The sequence below is a fragment of the Dermacentor andersoni genome, chromosome 1 (assembly GCF_023375885.2).
Source record: "Dermacentor andersoni chromosome 1, qqDerAnde1_hic_scaffold, whole genome shotgun sequence".
Taxonomy (NCBI): domain Eukaryota; kingdom Metazoa; phylum Arthropoda; class Arachnida; order Ixodida; family Ixodidae; genus Dermacentor; species Dermacentor andersoni.
Genome location: NC_092814.1, coordinates 56,675,654 through 56,686,505, shown reverse-complemented (window position 1 = coordinate 56,686,505; position 10,852 = coordinate 56,675,654). Strand labels below are relative to the sequence as shown.

The 10,852-nt window shown below is 47.3% G+C and overlaps 1 protein-coding gene across 1 annotated transcript; it reads right to left on the bottom strand.

Moving 5' to 3' along the window:
* Nucleotides 1–258: 258 nt before the first annotated feature.
* LOC126543805 (uncharacterized) lies at nt 259–4,743 on the bottom strand. The gene is made up of 2 exons (XM_050190933.2): nt 3,264–4,743; nt 259–778 (listed from the first exon to the last, which is right to left on the bottom strand). The coding sequence occupies exons 1-2, from the start codon at nt 3,492–3,494 to the stop codon at nt 554–556; spliced, it is 456 nt and encodes a 151-aa protein (XP_050046890.1). The 5' UTR covers nt 3,495–4,743; the 3' UTR covers nt 259–553.
* Nucleotides 4,744–10,852: the final 6,109 nt, after the last annotated feature.

Below are 10,852 nucleotides of genomic sequence, written 5' to 3'. Positions count from 1 at the left end.
TCGGTGGAGCATTGCCCACTGCAGTGAGACAACGCGCATTATATCGCCAGTGTAAAAAAGCGGAATTTGACACCTTCATTATCTTTTTCCTACAACACGAGGTCATTTCTAAAGTTAATGTCTGTGTTTTGTTGTTGTTGTTGTTAATGCATTGCAGTAGCTTGTAAGAAATACAGGAATGGCGATTTCGAATGATGCGCACAAACTTTCTCATAGATTATGTTGGGTGGCAGTCACGACAAGGGGAGGCAAGGTGTAAAAAAAAATACGGATATTTATTTATTTACAAATAAATAACGGATGATGTGACTAGGAACACGTCGGCTTCCGTCTGTATAACAGGTGCGAATGGTGGTAATAAATAGCGATGACGGACGAAGCACAGGCAATAAATAACGAGTAGTTGAGCGGCGGCACCCACGTGCCGAGTGGTGCGGAGAAGCCATCACATGTCCATGCGGGTGCGCGGCGGCCTTGCAGGGTTGCGGGCGAGTCCGGCGCCCACCGCGACGCGCCGGCGAGCCTCCGCTGTCTCTCTAGGCAGCGCGCTACGTCATCGGATGGGGTCGTACTTGGACCGGCATTCGCACTCGGTGTGGTTGTCGAAGGCTAGCGTCTCCACCTTGGTTTGCTGCTCGCCGCTGGCGTCCAGCTCGAGCACCAGGAAAGCGCGCTCCACCACCTGAATGCTCTTGGGCTGACAGTGCTCGTCCTCGGTGGCGCAGCAGCCCGTGTCCGGGCTGCACCGGTGCACCATGGTGCAGTGGGGCACGTACCTCTGCCGGAGAAAGAAATGAGTAGCTTCGGTTAGTCACTCACGCTCGATGGGAAACAACAGCAATGACAACGCGCGATCTCCCTATTTAGTGCAGTTGCGTTCACTGCAATGTCTCTCGAGACTCAAACGCGTGCTGCCAGAACCCCAGGGCGCGGACTTGCAGGGCCGACGCTTCGTGGTAATTGGCGCTGTCAGATAGGGACCAATTTTTGAGAACCCATAAAGCTTTGCTATTCCGGTTGTGAAATCGTACAAGGGTTAGAAATTGTCCAACCTAAAAAAAAAAAAAAAAATGCTCAAGTGTCTATATCGCCAAGTAACGGTAAGATGAGCATGTTCGTACCAGTCTCACAGGCGACCTCTCATATAACAGTCATATGAAGTGCGCTTCTTGAAACAATTCATCCTAGGCGTTGCAACACTGGTCAGCGCCACATTGCTTCGAAAGTGAAGGCATTGTGTGAAACCATATATCATCTTGGTGTTCCTCTCTCGTGGCAGATGGAGCATGACTGTTGACGCGAGTTCGATCCTTTACACTCGGTGAATTGAGGAATACATGCTACAAGGAGTATGCGAAGCTAGTTCCCATAGCTGAAGTAAAATGTGTGACTGAATTTCCTGTACAAGGACTCGTTTGTAGCAAATGCCGCTGTTCAGTTTCAGAGCCATGATACATTCATATTGTGCTGCGTTTGTCTGGCTGAGCGATTCTCTTTATTATTATTATTATTATTATTATTATTATTATTATTATTATTATTATTATTATTATTATTATTATTATAGCAGTAGTAGTAGTAGTAGTAGTAGTAGTCTACGACACTATTTCTTTATTTCATGCTAGCGTTTATTTTGTGAGGTTTAGATTGTATTCAATATTATTTAAGCCCACTTACGAAATTTCAATTACTATCTTTACTGCGCAGTAAAGTATGGCAGCAAAGGGAAAAACCAGCGCTCAAGTTGCCACGCAAGTGACGAAGTATAGCAGCGAGCGACATCCGTTACTCGAACTTTGTGTGCTAATAAAGCTCTCAGCTCCACGAAGTCAGTGCAACATAAAACTCGCAACTCCCTATCGCGATTCGTTCTAGCCATGTGGCCTTCGCCGGTCTAGACAATATGTTCAAGCTCGGTAGACGCCTCGTGCCAAGAATATATATCTCGGTCGGCGCGGGTCGGGCTCCCGGCAATTAAACACACATGCTTCACCAACACGCTGGCGCCTCGCGAGTCAAGAGCCTGCGTTTCCCACCGACTGGCGCACGTGCCTACCATGGGCAATTACCGAGGGCCTTGTGATGTCACAGTGTGCGTATCAAGTTTCCTCATTTAGACGCCCTCTGTTCTCCTGCAGGAAGTGTCGAGACGGAATTCTGTCGGTATACGTGCGTCAGTGCATGTTCTATCCGGCAGCATAAATCGCCTGCTTGGACGATGCCTTCTTGCCAATGTATCGCGGCAATATAACTTCCAGCCATTTTCAGGTGTTATAGTTCTGCGCGCCTGGTTCTCTATCGAGCGCAAGGCGCGCGACTACGAATGGCCGGAACAGTGTAGTGCTGATGCATGACGGTACATGCCCACCTGTGTTTCTTGTGCTATTGCTTTACCGCATGCACAAATTCCCCCTGTGTCGTTCTTTCACACTGTACCGTGTCTGCCATTAAATTCGTGTAAAGTTCAAGAACTTACTGAAACAGCCACAGAGGCGAATGTCAACTAGCGCCTCTACCATTGCGCAATGTGTTTTTAACTGGCTACGCATGACTGCCGTATCGCGCTCGCACTCCCGTTTTACACGCAAAGAAAAAAATGATTAAGACGAGGAAACGCAGAGAGGTTAACCATAAGCACACGTTCCAGTTGGCACGGAACACCGCACGAACTAGCAGAAGTCGGAGTTGCAATGCATGCCGCTGTTGGCACACATTCGCCTCTCCCGCGTACTGGCCGGCTCCCTCTCGACCACTCGCGTCGTCCGCAGTGACGTCGCTCAGCCGATTCACCAATCGAGTGATACGCGCCTTCGATCCGGATGTTTTGGCTGAGTTTCCATAGCCTCGCCTGCACGTCACCCGATGCTAAATGTGCCCACGTGAGTGCAACGATGCAAGTGCATCGCTTCGGAAGCCACGGAGAATATATCGGCGGCGCGCTTAGTTTCATGTCGATTCCTGTTCTGTTCTACAGTTATGTTGTCGAAGCGATGATGCTGTCGCACCGATGTCGTCTTCCTCGGTGTCTTACTATGATTTATATTCTTTTTCATTTAAAAAAGAAAAGAAAAATAAGACGGATGGATGCTGGTTGTTATGCCTCTCGGATAAATAAAACTGCAGCAGAAAGCAAGCTTCACCTCAAGACTCGGAAGCGCAGCTTGCCTAGAACTGCCGGTGGGAAGGTGAGCGCGCACGTGGTAAGAAGCCGGCAAATGTCACGCAACGCGAAGCGAGACACAGGACAAGTCACGAACACTCACTTTGCTCCCATTCGGGTAGATGTCTGGCACGCAGAGGGTCCTCCGCTGTGGAAGCTTGCACCGTGCCTCTCGCTGCACCATCTGCAGGTGCTGACTGGCGCGCAGGTGTTCGCGAGTGCCGTACTTCTTGGGCGGCCGGCACAGTCCCACGGCGAAGCACGTGCAGAATACCAGCAGCGCCGTCCAGGCGACTCCCCTCGCCACGCGCTCGTGTTCGCTGGCCATTGTCATTGGCGTGACAAGTGCTGTTGGCGAGCGACGCTCGGCGAATGGTGAACGACCGGGCGCCCATGATGGTTATATGCCGCCGAGTTATACCGCGATTGCACTCGCCGCGTGCGTGCGGCAAGACTGCTTTTGCCGCCGGGGGACCCCGCGGAGGCGCGGCGGCGTCTTCCGCCGCGTGATGTCAGGAACTCGGGTAAGCACCAATGGGAGAGGCGTCTCCTTGCGTCATGTCGAGGAAACCAGTTTTCCAGGACGGCCCGCCGCCGGAGACCGACTCTTTGCTCTCCCCGGCAGGGCCGCTCCGGGATGCTGTCGGCGGGCGTCCCCATCTTCCGCTGCGCGCACCCGATCGCGGGGGCTTTGTTGTTGTGGCGACGCCAGTCCCTCGCCGAGCGCGCGATGCTTCAGGTGGCTTCTCGTCTTCAAGTGGTTCTGTTTGAGAGCAGATCCGCCTCGCCCGATGACGTTCTGCTGCTGACAACGAGGTGGCGGGTTTGATCCTCGCCATCGGCATTCGGATCGGGGCGCATTGCAGAAACGCTCGCGCATACCGAGATTTCGACGCGCGTTAACAAGTCATTAAATTAATCCGGAACCCTCCGCTAGGGTGCCGCTCGTTGCCCGCGCGTTTCACTTAAATCGCCACGAAAGAATCAACATATCTCAGGAGGGCCACAGTTTGCAGTGGGTGATCTGCGTGTATAACGGTCTTCCGACACGGGCTTTCTCTGGGCAGATTTCTTGCACTGAAGTTTCTAGAAACAAATCTACAAGTGTCCGTATGCTCTAGCGCTGACAGTGCGTCGGGACGGCAAAATGCTGCGGTGTGCTGTAGAGACACCCACATTTTCTTTTCTTTTTTTTTTGAAAAGGTGCGCGATATCACAATATGCCAAATGTGTTCAATAAGGCAAACGAATACCCGCTTCAGACATTGCAGAGAATAAAATCATTTGACTTTACGCACTGCTGCCATCTGTGACACCCAACCTTTGCGTAAAGTTGGGGGTACATTTTATTGTAGCTGCATAAAGTTAAGCCCATGCTCCTACATGCGTTGTCTATAGATAGTAACTGTTCTGTTATCATGACGCATAATTTGCGTAGATATGAGGCTCCGATACCACTCTCTGATATTTTCTATGTTCATGTGTCAGAAATGAATCTTTCCGGCGAATGTATATGAGCTGCAGCATATAAGAATATCCGTTATTTACAGATGCAGCTCTGTCATTATCAGAAGCTATTTCAAAATGTAGTGTCCTCACTTTTTCTTTTTTATGACGCGTACAAACTTGCAGCACGTAGTCACGTTTTGCCTGTAATGTATCGACAAAAAGCGCTCAGTGAATAGAGTTAGATGGATTAACTAATTATGTGGTCGCAATATATCACTGCTGTTTGTACAACAAGGGTCATTGCAGACCTTAAATAAAATGTGGCATGCAGGGTGAGTTCCAGTTCGTTCCTCGTCCTCGAACAAACTATGGCTTGTAGACATTACTGTGCTGCACCGGCTACACAAAACAACTTCAATTTCGCTAAAAAAAAGTTACAAACATTGCCTGAAACGACTTTGTACAATATTTTGCTACAATGTGATGTTATCACTCTTCTTTCTTAATCTGTTTCGGCACGTCTTGTTTCAATACTTTCCTGTTATTTGTGTGTTAATATCGATGCTCGTATATTATTTATGTGTTGGAAAATCGTGCCGTTGTTCCACTTTTTTGTGTGTGCTATTGGCGCTGAGGTGTTCCGCTGTCCGTAACCATAAAATTTGCACGAGGGTTTTGAGAAAGATAGTTTCCTGGACGAGTTCGTATGCTATTCTTGAGAGGAGCAGCGCAAAAAATAAGACTTCATGCAAAGGTATGAAAGGCGAACACAGCGCTGACTATTAAATGAGTTGATAACGCTGTGTTCGCCTTACTTAACTTTTGTATGAAGTCTTTTTGTTTTGCATTGCTCGCCTCAAGCGGGGTTTTGAGCTGGGCTATAGTTGGTTTACATTCAACATAGTAAATAGCGCAGACGACGTGATAAGCGATAAAGACAGGATAGATGCGCAAGTAGTTGAAGCATTGTTTATCGATATCGAACAGGAAATCGCGTCTGTCCTGTCCGTTCACTCGTCCCTTCGTCTTCGCTGTTCGCCATGATGATCTTTTGATTTGAAAAAAAAGCTACATCTCAAAGCAACCCTTTCTCTTTTCCTGCTTTGAGCTTCACATCATGTGCATGAGCCGTGTACTTGTTTCCGAGAGAAAAAAAAAAAGGATTCAGCTGAACTCAACATGCTGCTTGACAGCGATTTCTGCAGTGGAGCGAGGCGGTTTTCTCTGATCTCTCTGATATAAACTTTTTTCAGCCCACTCGCGAGCGGGGAAACAAAGTTCTTCACATTGTCTGACCCATACGCACCGACAGGTAGGTAGAAAAATATACCTTACAAAATCGAAGAAATAAATGCTCCATGTACGAGCGGCCAAAAGTGAAGAGCGCGAGAGATTGACAAGGGGATTGCTGTGTAGCTTTGCTCGAGCAGATTAAAGACACAGAAATAAAAAACAAAAACATTTCCCGCCCAGGATCACCGACGAATTGCAGGCTGAAAACACTCTATTTGTTTCTGTTGGCTGTGATACAGACGGGCGCACCACTGCAGCAATGATGTGCAAGAACTCGCCTTTTTTTTTTTAATAACTTTTTTTCTCGCATGACACGGCACACCGAGTAAAACCTCCATGGAACCGAGCGCAAGCTAGTTATTGAACGTCTCAGTCTATTTTTAGGTTACTCAGGGCACGGAATTTCCAATGAGGCAGGCATAGGAAACGACAACGAGCTCAAAATAGAGGCTTGGTGGTGTTACGTTCCACAGACGTACAGCCGTCATATCACCCAAGTCTTTTCCTCTGCCGACTTCCTTTGCGCGACGAACGCGTGAGGCATTGCTAATCTTTTGTCGGATCCAGAGGTACATTTCAGACATGGAAGTTAGTGTCTTCGTGTCAGTCTTCGACGTTTCTTTGTATTTCTTTCCTTACTGATGCTCATTCTCGTAGACGAAGGCTTGGCACCATAACGAATGTATTAATGTTTTGGCATGCAGAGATATGCACATGTAGCGACCACTGCATTTGTGAAGAGCACTATCGAGCGAGGTACCTTCTGGAGAGTTAACTCATAGGCCAGGTGTTTTGAGTGAGGGGCTGTCACATAGTCGTATGAGCGAGTTATCGGCGGCGTGCCATTTCTGAGCTTCTAAATGCGCTGTATGACTGCTCCATTTAAAGAGCCCCTCACCAGGTCTGGCCATCTTGAGCTGACAAGCGCAGAGCATACATTGCGCGATAACAATCGTGTCTGCAAAGTATTACATCGCTACGCGCCGCAGAAAAATCTGAAATTTCAATCCGAACGCCGTTTCCCTCTTCACTCGCGGCCGGCGCGCTCCAAGCCGGACGGTGACGTAATCGTGCCCCTGCGCCTACGTAATCGTGTCCGCAATGTGAGTTCGCTCGTGGTGACATGTGACTTCGAGAAATATTCAAGACAACATCTGTTATCTGTGTGATCTGTTGCTTGAATTGACGAATTGAAGTTTAGAGAAATAATAAAACACACAAAGGGAATGGCTGCGTGTTTTTTGTTTTACTTCGCACAGAAGCAAGAGAGATGTACTTCCGCTTCGTCTGCTTGTTCCCACAGTCGTGCGCAGGTACCGACACTGTTTCATTTTCTACCGTGTTCCAGCGCGTGATCACGCTCTGCGTTTCGCTTGTTTTGCCTCAGCATTCGTGTAGCACTGAATTATACCGCTAGCCATGTTTCCTTGTGCACAGCGCGCAAATAATAATAGATAACAGCTCGCACGCGACTCCGTCGGCGGAAGTGCGTAGCGCCGAAAAAAAAAGCGAGGAGCAAAAAAAAAAAAATGAAGGCGGGGCCTGTGACGTATGCATCACGCGATCCTCAAGGTCCGGTATGGGAGAACGCAGGGAAGGAATTTCGCTTGCGTAGGCAAGACAGGGCGAGTGGAGAGAGCGTCTTGCTTGGCGGTGGAGTCCGCCTGCTAAAATCATGAGTTCGCTGCACTGAAATATTTCTATCCCGGCTATTAATGAACCGGTTTGAAATTTTTTTGCGGCAGAACGCTCCCTAGAGGACACGTAACCTCTTCCAGTGTATAACCAAAATTTCCTATGGCGCCTGGTGAGGGGCCCTTTAAAGAGCGCTGTATAGGGCCTGCTTTGTGCAGGCACAAATTGTCGTTGAGCATATAGTACATTATGATTCGTGCCGCCTTTGCTACGTCAGCTAAGTGAAGCAGTTTTCTTCAGTCTTGTTTTTCAACGCTCCCCCCCTCCCTTTTCTTTTTTTTTTTCTTTCTTCTTTTTCAGTGGCTTCGAAAGCGCTGTTGCGTTGACAGCAATGGACATCAAAATAGTTCACACTCTACGGGCGCGCTCTCTCTCTCTATACAGGCCGAGATCGCCGTGGGTGGGACTCAACAAACTTTGGAGCTCGCACCATAAAGCGCAGCCGAGGTAACGTTGCTATAAGCCCAGCTTACAGTGCCGGCGGTCGTGCAGGTGGCCAAGAGCGGCGTAACTTCAGCGAAAGGAGCTGTGAGCAAGAACGCGGCGCCAAATTTCGTAATGGCCATTGCGAAATTACCTGTACACCACCCGGGTGGTGTACAGCTATCTAACTGAACCAAAATTAGTAGAGGTATGCGAATGCTTGCATTTTTCTCTTTTTTTTTTCCAGATGAGCCAAACACGACTCATATATATATATGACTGGCAAAGGCTGATCCACCAGCCGACACGTCAGTCACATATACTGTGCTTATTCAACGTACGTCGTACTCTCTTTCTTCATTTCACTACCGGGGCCAGCGTGGTTGCCTCAGCCATAACTATATATGACACCGAATCGAATGCGAATACGAATTTATTAGTTTTCTGGAGCATTTCCAACAGCTTTTAAACAATTCTGGAGTGGTGAACTTGTTTGTACTTGGCTTCAAAACAAAGTAACGCGGGAGTATATTAATGCGTACGCATTCTTTGACGAGTACCCCAGCAAAATCTGTCAGTCCTGCGAAAAGTGCAGTGCCTTGTATCTGAACAAAAATGCGTCATTTGCGAAGTTAAGACATTTAAACTTTATAGTTGTGTAAATGTAGATGATCGGTAGTTTCATAAGTGAAAAGGAACAATTAAAAAAAAGATATAAAAAAATTTGGAGGACGCCTTAGGTTCCCCTACGAGAATGGTACGAGATATCATTCAAACATCCTTGGCTGCTTCTCACGCTTCCCGGCAACGGCAGCTTATGTAACCTTAATGTTTACCTGGAAACGCTGGCGGCGAACGCTATGCACGAAGGCGAGCTTCCTGGTTAAAAACGCGGCCTCTTGGGTGGGCCGATCCCGGAGGTCGTGCACAGCCACGCCAAAAAATTACACCATTTTCGGATATCTGTTAGTGTTTCGCACTTTTAATATTTTAGTCTGGGAAGGTTTAACATAAAAGGCATGCGCTGTCAGTGTTTCGTTTGATGACATTTGTTTGTGAGCTGTCATTCTCAAACTTTCGAGGAACAACTTTGTCAAGAACTTAAAATAAGGTAGGAGCAACTTTAGTGATAGAATGGTGTGGCTATATAACCCGCATATACCGTATGTTATATAACCAGGTGCGGCATTTACATATGCCTAAATATATGCGGGAATTTCTGCGCACTGGGATGCTGGCGCTGAATGACGACACAGAATTTTGTGCGACAGTGGGCTCTTCCCAATATCGCCTTAAAATTGATCAGAGAGAATACCCATATGCTCAGATTTATTGATATCCATAGGGATACATAGGGCTCCATAGAACATGCATGGAGATGTCTATTGTAAAGGTGGGCTACCTTGAAATTTGAGGGTGGGCCAGCTTGAAAAATACGGATATGGGCCAACTTGAAATTTAGGGGTAGGTCAACTTGAAGTTTGCGGGTGTACCAATTGAAATTTGGGGGTATGTTTATGCATACTTAGACAACTCCACTGGAGTACGTTTCTGCATAACTTCTCGCAGAAAACGTGTGTCATGCGACGTGCGCCATAAAACATGAATTCAGCTGCGTCCATATACGATCACCATCACGCAGCATTTTGGGCATGTTGGTACGACATGGTGAATTTTAGAGCGCACGAAAAGACGAGGAGACAGAAAGACGTGCTACGTGGTCTTTCTGTGCCCTCGTCTTTTCGTGCGCTGTAAACTTCAGCATGTCATACCAACACGCCCAAAGCGCTGTGTTACTGAACTTCATTTCTAGTACATCGGGCTTCTTTCAATCAGCGCCTGTGTGTACCAGGTCTTTCTGTGTCCTCGTCTTTTCGTGCGCTCTAAACTTCACCGTATGATCACGTTGTTGGCTTTCACGTGTCACGTTGTGAACGTTGGATCACATGTCACGTTGTGAACTGAATGTGCGCTTGTTACGCGTGACACAAATTCTGGATACGTAAGAAAATGTGTTAAAGACATGCAGCTCGTAGAATGACCAATGACCAAAAAGATTCAGGTGACGCGTCGCCTCTTCGAGCGGCCTGTTCTGTCCTTCTGTCCCGGGATGCAAACAGTCCGTCGACCTCACCTGCGTCATGTAAGCCTCCATGCAAACTGTCCGCCAGGCTTGCTACACTGCCACTCATGGGCCACATCACCGCTATTTATTATTATTATTATTATTATTATTATTATTATTATTATTATTATTATTATTATTTGTAACTGATTAATAATAATAATAATAATAATCTTTATTCAGTATAGTTAAAACAGTATACAAAACGGAAGCGCCGAAGCCACAAGAGGGCTTGTGCGGCGACAACCGGCAGCCGCGGCAATCTACGCGCCACACCAGAACTCCATCAGAAGCTGGTTGTGCATTTGGCACAACCATCACACATTATCAAAGATGCACTGATAACATCAGTACATATTAAAGGTTCTCTAACGCTTGAACAGCAACTCTCAGTGTTTTGCGGGTGGACAAAGAAAATACATCGTCCGGTAGTTCATTGAAGATGGCAGGAACATAATAGCGTCTTGTTGCTTTACCGTAGTGAGTGCGCACTCTCGGTTTAAGATAACGAGGAACATGTCTCAACGGTACCGGTTTCGTATTTATGTGCCTGTATGCACTGCTCCAAAAATATTTAAGTACTACGATTTGTTTAAAAAGATTCTCAAAAGAAGGCAAACCGGCTGTTCTAAAGACACTGCTGGGCAAATTTCCTGTGGCATGTAGAGGACGCTTGTAGCGATGTTTTTCAAAATCCTATGCCATAT